The 10051-nt window shown below is 38.2% G+C and overlaps 1 protein-coding gene across 1 annotated transcript in view; it reads right to left on the reverse strand.

Moving 5' to 3' along the window:
• The window catches only part of LOC140923904 (dnaJ homolog subfamily C member 7-like), a 55776-nt gene extending 48808 nt beyond the window's left edge, over positions 1-6968 (reverse strand). The window contains exons 1-3 of the mRNA XM_073373925.1: positions 6831-6968; positions 6662-6756; positions 2825-2949 (exon numbers count right to left, since the gene is read on the reverse strand). Coding sequence (XP_073230026.1) covers positions 2825-2949; positions 6662-6756; positions 6831-6934 — 324 coding nt within the window. The 5' untranslated portion in view covers positions 6935-6968. The remainder of the gene's footprint in view (positions 1-2824; positions 2950-6661; positions 6757-6830) is intronic.
• Positions 6969-10051: the final 3083 nt, after the last annotated feature.

Consider the following 10051-nt stretch of genomic DNA (forward strand, 5'->3'; position numbering starts at 1 on the left):
GTTTTCAAAAGTGTATTGTTTAGATGTCATGGAAGCCTTATTTGCCCAGATGAATGTAACATGTTCTTTTTGATTTTCAGCAAAACAAATAGTCTGCAAGAGCATCCAGTTTCTTTTGCTCTAGTTCGCAGGCTACAAAGCAAATGAAATTGCTTTAAAAGTGAGTCACTGAAGATAATAAACAACTGCATGATTCCATCTCTGTATTCTCTAAATTTGAAACCAAAATATCATTTAAAATTCAGAATTTGGGGGCTTTTATCTCTTCAACTAAGTTTTATATGCCAATGCTAGCCTCCGTGGTGACAAATATGTATGCAATACGCGTCCGACACAGATGACAACACCCCCGTTTTAGGAATGCCAGTAATAGTCTTACTGCAAAGAATTTGCTAGGTTTCTTGAGTGAAAACCTTGCGATATGTGGTAAATAACTAAGTGTCTTTGACCTTGGGAAAATTTGCATGTTGCTGGGAAAAAAAGGGATGAGAGTCACTGACTGTTGCAGTCATGAAACATGCCGTACATTCTGATTGCGTAAATTTTTTAACGGCCAGAGTGAACACATAAAAATATGAACCAGAAAATCACTGATTATGCAACTACATGTACGAGTTGATTGTAATAATTATTTGTGGCTTTACAGGCCTGAATGTGGAATAGTCTGAATGCTTTTTTTTTTTTCATAAGCCATTAAAAACAGCTTGAATATTCTCAGAGAAAGATAATTATGTGCATATCAACTTCCACAAATTTCGCTTGACGTGACCAGCCACTTTTTTCTACTGATTATTTATTATTTGTGGCTTTACAGGCCTGAATGTGGAATAGTCTGAATGCTTTTTTTTTTTTCATAAGCCATTAAAAACAGCTTGAATATTCTCAGAGAAAGATAATTATGTGCATATCAACTTCCACAAATTTCGCTTGACGTGACCAGCCACTTTTTTCTACTGAGTTGGAAAGGCAGAGGGAGGGGAGAGAAAAAACAAAAAAGACACAGGTCCACTCTTAATTTCATGGGGGGATAGTTTACACCAGTTAAAAAAGCACAACGTGATGGTCTTCACTTATCTTGCTCAACATGATTAGTTTCACGCCAAGAGTGAAAATTTCTCACATGGAGTGAACAGGCATGAACACTCAATTCACACACCGTGGCCATGAAAAAAATTCATGGTTTTTAGTGAAATCCATAAGCCCCCCATATGTTAATGATTCTAAATTTTTTTAATTTTTTTATCTGGACCTTTTTACAGCATTGTAAGGCGTGTAGCACTGAAAAGTATAGGCTCTACATAAATATTAATTTTTTATTATATCATTATTTATTTATTCATTTATTTATGACGCAGTACAAAATGGACTATTTATCGCAAGGCTGTGACAACTTCAGCCTTACGATCAGTACCAAAAAGGCTGAAGCCACATATCAGCCTGCACCAGGAAAGCCTTACCAGGAACCACACATTATGGTTAAGGGGCGTAGAACACGTTGAAGAGTGGTGTGCGTCAATGCCGATGTCAACAACAGGATTGCTAAGGCCAGCGTCGCCTTTGGAAGACTGTGTGAGAATGTCTGGGAGTGAAGAGGTATCAGCCTCTCCACTAAGCTGAAGGTCTACCATGCAGTAATACTTGCCACTCTCTGCTACTCATGCTAGGCCTGGACTGTACTATCTACAGCAGACATGCCAAGCACCTCAATCATTTCCACCTAAGGTGCCTCTGTGCCTCTACATCAGATGGCAAGACAAAATTCCAGACTCGGAGTTCATAGAAAGGGCCAGAATTCCCAGTATTCATACCCTCCCAATAAAGAAACCCCACGTTAGATGGCAGTGCCATGTCACCAGAATGCCGGACAGCCGTCTGCCAAAGCAGCTACTATGCAGGGCATTTGGTTGGTGGGTTGAAGTGCTCAGTTGGGGGACAGAAAAAATGTTTCAAAGACTGCCTCAAAGAGGCCCTCAAAGACTTGGACATCAACCCCAGTAGTTGGGAGTCACTTGCTCAGGATAGTCCAGCTTGGCGCAACAAAGTCACCACTGGGGCCAATGCAGCCAAATACCAACAGACCACTGAACCATAGAGGAAACGTGCCACACGCAAAGGCAGAGCAACCTCCACCTCCACTGCAGCACCCACACACTCATGCCCTATGTGTGGTCTCACTAGCCATCTAAGGACCCTAAGGACCCACAGCCACTACTCTGAATTGTGAAGTCATAGTCATCTTTATCCCTCAAAAGGACAAACAACAAGCGTGAGGGTAAGGGAAGCATATCGGTAGAGTTATGGGGTGAGGGTAATTTTATTACCACACCAAAGTTTGTCTGGAGATAACACTATTTTCATAGCACATTTCCTTCACAAACAAATATTATTTGCACAAGAGTGAAGTATTATCAAGACTAGCACACAGACTGCTGAGTTAATTTTCAAGTCATGCTTTCTACACCTGCCATATCAATTCCTCAAAGCTGAGTTAAAGGGAAGCTGATGTGAGCTCTTAGCAACAAAACAAAGAAAAACCAAAATTTGAATTGAGCATAATTTAACAGAACAAAAACTAATGACTTATGTATCAGGAGATACCAATGCATATGATGACATCACATTCAAAGTGACCTGTATGCGCAGCTCTTTAGTGGGATTTTTACATATGTTCGTCTACTGTTTTCCAATATCACATGATTTTTCTTGCTTAATATGCCAAATCTGGTCCTCAAAAAACTACAAAACGTTTATTTGTTATTTTTTTATGATGTGACCTCGATTGTGACTTGACTGTCTGTTGGTTCAGAATATGCACCTAACTAACCTTCACAAAATTGTCATCCAGTTTAATGGCAGCACGTGCATCTTCCAAAGCTTTATCATAATTTACCAGCATCAAGAAAGCTGCTGAGCGATTTCCATAATATGTAGCTACTGAAGGGGCCAACTCTAAAATAAAAATGGAAATAAACTAATTTAAGTTATGACTTTTTCTAATTCATTTCAAATCCACACAACACATTCTTATGTACATGAATATATTCTGTAGCTGGGAATTTCCCAGAGGTATGCACAGTTTTCCAAATTCACCTGACAAAGGGCAAAGGGGTATTGGGGTCCAGCTTAACAGTATTGTAACTGGGATGCCTTACTTACCCACCTCCTTTTCTTCCCAAGGGGTTTGAAAATGGTATAATTTTGGGCAATTTTTGACTCGCGGCTACGTCGTAAACACAGCATTTCAGTTCCTTGAAAAAGAACATCCTTTAGGAAAATTTGATTGTGATTTTTGCAAATGTTCCACCAAAGGGTTTTTTCTGACTGAATGTGAAGAGTTTTTTTAATATCTACAGACTGCCACCTATCAATGTAATCAAGTGTAGCTTTAAATCCCCACCCAGGGGCCTGTACTTTTCATGATGAATTTCACAGACTTGATTTAACCTATTTCCTTTAAGACGCAACATGAAGTACCTACACTGTACGTTTTGTCTAGATAAAGAGCAAGTCACTGCAAACACATTTCCACTTTAAATTTTAACTGAACACTGTTAAAACACTTTCCTAAATCTTCAAAAATGAGTGTGACTATAAACACCTATCATTAAACTTGTCTCAGCTCCTAATATATTTGTTCCACCAATATGTAAATGACTTTCCGCTTCCATTAAATGTGTGATTCCACAAAATATCCATACTACCCCCATGGATGGTCAGTGGAATATCCAAAGGAAAGGGGAGTAAAAGGCCAAAATTTCCGAAATGTAGAATAATTTTTCCAGAGGGTCATGAAAAACTTACAATATTTGAACATGTACATGTACAAATTATGTTGTTTTCACCAACAAAAATTAACAAGTGGAGGAAACAATGATTTAAAGATGTTTTCATTTAATGGAACTCTCATTGTTTGTCATCTATTGATGACCAAGTACAGTGGAAACCAATCAGGGAGAAAAGCACCTTCTATGCTACTCACGAAAATCAAGGCTTGATGAAGAGCTAGAAATAATGTTGTTCATAAAACAGAATTTCTGACATTTCAAATATTTTGTGCTGTAAAATCTTGGAACAGACTTTTGGTTATGTGCTAGATAAAAAAATAATTCACCAGGATTAGTTTCACCAATGAAACCAACAATGCCAGATGACATGCAATAAATTGGAGTATTTTTTAAAGTTTCATTATATAACAAATTCCTATGAGTCTTCTCAACATTCTAAAGTTTTGTCCATTAAGCTGCACTTTAAGTCTATTCTCTGAATTTAACAAATATCTGTTGGATTTAAGAAATTAATGGACATAAAAAAATTCTTTGAAATCTGTTTGAAAGGGTACTGCAAATGTTTGAATGGCTGTTACTAGCATGCAAACAGATAACAAAACCGTTGAAGGAGATGATTGCATTTTGAGTTGTCATAAGCCACAAGAGATTGTTTTACAGCTAAACTGCATCCTTGATTTCTTTAGCCTAAAATCCCAGAAAAGAGGTAAAGCTTACACACAAACGTTTATGGTGAAATACACAGACAGTGAGCTGTATTATTCATTCTATTCATTCCAAAAAATGGACATCTTTGTATGCTGATTGGCTCTAAAGTATATTCTGTTGTTACTTACTCACTTTCAGAAAACTAACACGATGGCAATAGTGACTACTCGTGCAAGCGCAGATGTCACAAAAATGTAACTATAAACTAAAAATGTGTAAAAGTATTGACACTCTATATGTATGGGTATTTCTGATAAAATCAACAGTCACATGGGATGAAAGGAAAATCAATATTAAAGACAATCATTGTTAAAGCAACAATTGCATTGCCATTTCCATCAAGTTTGACAATGTTAGTTGTGCAATGATGGCAATTGGCAAAGAAAACTGCCAAAACGTGTGCTGCACGTTCAGTTTTAGGTGCATTTCCAGCTGTTTTAGACAATCTAAACGTCAATTTTTTGTGGGTGACCATGCCCCAGACCACCTAATATGGTCATGTTTTACAGTTCAGTGCACTGAAAAGAAGGAGTACAAAAAGATTTTGACCCAAAAAACACACTTACAGTGGCATTCAGTGTCGCTTGCTTGGAGATTAGATCAAGAAATGAGGAGGTGATTAATTCTACACAAAACAGGATTTACTCGCTAAAGGTTATTTACTTCCTACTTTATCTATGTCGATACTTTTTATTTGTTTCTGAATTGATTTAGTACACGTGTTAGCGACAATTGAAAATACGCCTGCGGTCACAGGCTATACGCGCGTATAAATACATGAGAATTCAAGGGCCTCACTTCTAGAGAAAGTACATCATTGTCAGAAAGTGATTTACATGGCAAGCCCTAGGATTTCACGGTAACAAAACTTTCTGGTACCATGTTGTTGCTGTGGTCTTAAAATAACAGAAACAAAAAATAGTTTTCCAGTGCCATCTTCAGCCTTAGAGATCCATTTACAGAAATTCTTTACTTTTTCACACAGTTACTTAACTAGTATGTCAAATCTTTACTTACAACTCATGTGCAAAACTGAAATGTTTAGCATCTATCAGTTTCATCTTGAATCATTACCAAATAGTATTATACTTTAATGGTTTATGGTGTCCAGGGCCAAGGAAAAAAATATGACTTTGCAAAATTAAAAACCTTTTACGGGATGGCTTCCCATGAGTTTTCAGGGAACCAAAACAAAATGTTACTGATCGTTTCCCATGATATCTGTGCACAGAACCAAAAACTTGTTTTCCATGGGAAATGAAACCCTCAGGCTTGCATGACACGTCATATCAATCATAATCGCCGAAAAAAATAAACAACCTCATCACAAGATATAATACAATAAAAGTTTACAGCACAAGACCATCACGGTTTTTTTAAGTAAGATAAAATAAGACGAAAAACCCGGGGGGGTGGGGGGGGGGAGTACTTCCAGAAAAATTGGGTGGGGGTGTGCGGCACACTTCCTGAAACCATTACCCTATTTCAAACCAAAATCTGTGATTTTCCCTACCTTATTTCAGACCTGAAACCCTGGAGCCCAGTGTGTGACTAGAGCGCGTGACAAGCTGTTACGGCACGTAAACGGTTGGTGTAAACATTAAAGGGAAATGGTCTTATCACCAAATGATAAAGAAGTAGCTTCTTCTAAAAAACATACGCAATTCAAGACTAGAGTGCACAAACCATAATACCCTATTTCAGACCAAAATGGTCCAAACTGATACCCTACTTCAGATCAAAACGGCTAAAAAAACCATACCCTTTGGCGCCACACATACCTATATAGCCTATATAAGGGAGTAACCCCCCGGGGGGGAAACGCATCGCAGATTACGAGTCTCGCTGCTTACGCAAGCGAGACTAACTACCAGTCCATCCTTTCGTATATAACCTCACTGTACTGATCAAAAAGCAAAGTGTAAGAAGAGGATGTGAAAAAAAAGTTCTTGGCCACTCCTCTGGAAGTAAGATGAAAATCTCTTGTTAGGTCCAATGCTGCCGCGAGCAATACTACGATTTTGGTACGCACAATAAGCTTTCTAAAAAACTTGCCATACAGTACTCTAGCTGCACACTGGTCCCTTTATTCGTACAACTCGGATCATGTAATGTGTACTATGTTCTCGCTGTGATTGAATCTAGATGCTTTCACAGAAGAATCCTACCTATTGCTTCTGAGTAGAGCTTTACAGCCGCTTCATAGTGCTTCTGAGCGTACTCCTTATTACCTTCCGCTTTCTTTGCCTCAGCCATCGTCAGACTTATGAAACAGAAAGATGTAAGTCAGTTTTAAAAACAAATAAAAACTTTAACGCCACTCATTCACGATTCTACCTGTCTTGTTCAGGCCCCCCCTCTTGTACATCCATGTTAACCTCAAGTTCTTCTTTCGGTGTTAAATTTTCTGCCTCCTTAGCAAATTGTTCTCCGTCCGCCATGTTTCGTTCAGGTAATGTTGCCCCTCATACCCAGGCTAGTTCAAGGCTTCTATCCGTGTTACCAGAGGAGGCTTGGAACTGAAGCTTAGTCGAGCTTAGGGCCAAGTAATTCATGGTAGTTTCCATATAGACTCCCTGATATTTATAATACCAGCATAACAGGTATACCCCTATAAATCCTGTGCACCCATGTTTACCCTAGTAGAACTGTATATGCAGTATACCGCTATATATCTTGTGTACCCATGTTTACTCTAGTCATACTGTATGCCTTGTATACCCCTTTATTATATATATCCTGGGTACCCATGTTTTGTATATATATCCTTTCCATTGTATAGAAAAAGTCAGCTATCTTTTTATGCCCGTATGATCAGTCTTTGAGTGGTACAAGGACAACGTTTTTGTGACGTGTTAATGACTCAATTATCTTTTGTAGACGAACGGCTTGTTCGACAAGGGCTTCAAAAGCTCATTTTTTGTCACCTTACCCCGACTTACTTTTTTTGGTTTTTTCGTCTAATTAATTTTATTCATTGTCGCAAAAATTAAAGATCTAAAGCGGAGGTATTGCATTTTGGACAACCAAATCAGGAATTTTGTGAACGGATGTCAGCATGCACCAGCTAGAATCCCCCTGGCATTGGGTTTGGTTGTCCAACGGCTTTCCGGAGGCCCTCAAGTCGCACCTTTCCGCCTGCTCGGTCCTAAATTTCAGTACACCACCATGTTCCAATGGAAAATGTAATTTTTGCGATGAATCACATTAAAACATTGGGAAGACGGCTGAGGGTCTGAAATAGTGGGCCATAATTTGATTTCGCTCCAATCCGTTTTACCAATTTCGTAATTTCCCTGCATAGTCGGTTTACAGATACGACAGCTCGACTGCGCACGCTTATTCTAAAACGACTTAGTTTATTTTTGAACGCACACTTTGCAACGGAGAGTGTTGCTAACAATCCCAGTTCGAGTTATCGCGGTCGATTGTCATGTTAAAACTGATAGTTATCGATCAGTTTTTCAGCACTTCAGTGTATGGTACAGTGTAAATTTATCAGAAATACTAACATGATTAGGCATTTTTTATATAAGAAAACGTGATCTGTTCGATTCACCAATGAAACCACAATTTGTTTTAAACTAGCGTTTTTCCCGGTAACATGAGGGCATCCGAGTGGAGTTAAAAGAACCTGAGAAATCAAGTTATCTGGGTAAATTTCGGGCGTAAATTTCAGTGACTCTTTCTTATCAAGGGCAAGGAAATTCAGAAACTTAACTCCGGTAAAAATGACTGGAAAGTGGGGTGAAATATAGCTAGGGGTCAATGTTTTTATAAAACTTTTACAAGTGTGATTTACAAGTGCAGCTATTGTTTTCACACTCTTCTCTTCGAGTTATCCGAGTTCGAGCCTTAATTATAACACAATGCAGGGGCACCCAACGTCAATTTTCGGATAATATCTGTTCGGAAGAAGATTTGAGATCTAGAATTTTCGGAACATTTGTTGTAAAATTTCTTCCTTCCCCGCTTCTCCTAGGATTTTCGGACATCTAAAAAATAGTATAATTGCCCATTTTAAGGGATTTTTACCCTGAAAAGGTCACCTAGAATTTTCGGGAGCCTTTTTTCTGGCTGAAATTTTCGAAAAGGTAAGTTTTGATCGCTATAATTTTCGGTTCACTAGACTTTCAGCTAGGAAATCCGAACAGATGAAAAATTTTTAAGGAATAAAAATATGCCTATATCTAACGTTTAAATACTAAATTACGTTTAACAATGCTATGTTTAAATGGTTTTGAACTATATTCTCGTTGGGTGCCCCTGACAATGGCATCTACAACAAACCAAATACACAGTGGATGCTACATTTTAACTTATGGACCTCCTTATGATATCGTTACTAAGAGGAATTGATAAAGGAACATGGGGAAGTGGGCGTTTTGCTTGATCTTGATTTAATCAGTCCAGAAAGCAATCAAAATAATTATCTTCCTTTACAGTCAAGGCAGGTCAAGCTACACCCTACAAGATTCTTTTCATGTATTGGTTAGTCGTTCCATAAAAATTCAAATCGGTATTCCTGCATGCGTAATAAGCAGTGACTATTTTACGAGATTTTCTCTGTATTTGGTCAGATAAAAAATCTGTGAATGGATAAAATTGCATCGAAAACATCTACACCAAATTCAGGGAAACTGAGGTGGTAGAAATTTCAGTAACTGCCTCCTGAGTGAATTCACTGCTCATTATGCATGAAAGAATGTACAGATGAATCTGAAATCTAAAACCACCAACAGATTCAACTCTTGTATAATAAATTCATTACAGTGTGACTACTCGATCAACGAATTCTGATTTTTTTTCTTGACAAAAAGACCAATAAAATTCAGAATTTTGAGGGTTGTTTCCAGAGAGGTCAGGTGAGTTAAATCTCTTAAAAATGAATTGGTCCGTTTGCAAAAAAAAGAACAAAACCTTGAGATTCCTTCTATTTTTTTAGAAGTCGATTTCATTGGACAAAATCCTTCCAAGTATCCCGGTTCGAGCAGTCTCGCTGTCGTGGGGGAAACGCTTGGAAACGCTTGATCTGCTTTGACTATGAAATAATGACTCAGTAATCATAAGATGTGACTGATGTCTGTATACTGATTTTTGCCTGTGATTCTCCTTTTATAAAAGAAATACATTTTTACGAATTATTACTATCGAGACGAGAGGCCGATTTCATAAAAAAAAAAAAAAACTGATCGTTCTTTTAATGCTCTTGACATTGTCCATCTCAGCAAAATGACAAAACTTCTTACTTCTGAGGACAACATTGACACCGACGACCCAACGATCAACAGCCATAGTGAGACGCTTAAACGGCATTTAGCCACATTCAACCTGCAGCTGGATAGAGTCCAATCTGATGGGGACTGTGCCTTCCGTACAATAATGAGACAAGTAAGAAAACTTGTCCATAATGAGGCAGGTCAATTATCAGAGCACCTGAGCCGTCTAGGACTTTAAGTACTGAAGACCTGGATACGTACACTCTTCGACAACTATTTGTAGATGCAGTTTTAGCAGACGACTACAGCATCTCAAACTTCGTCGATGGTTCCCAGGCA

The sequence above is a fragment of the Porites lutea genome, chromosome 14 (genome assembly GCF_958299795.1).
Source record: "Porites lutea chromosome 14, jaPorLute2.1, whole genome shotgun sequence".
Lineage (NCBI taxonomy): Eukaryota > Metazoa > Cnidaria > Anthozoa > Scleractinia > Poritidae > Porites > Porites lutea.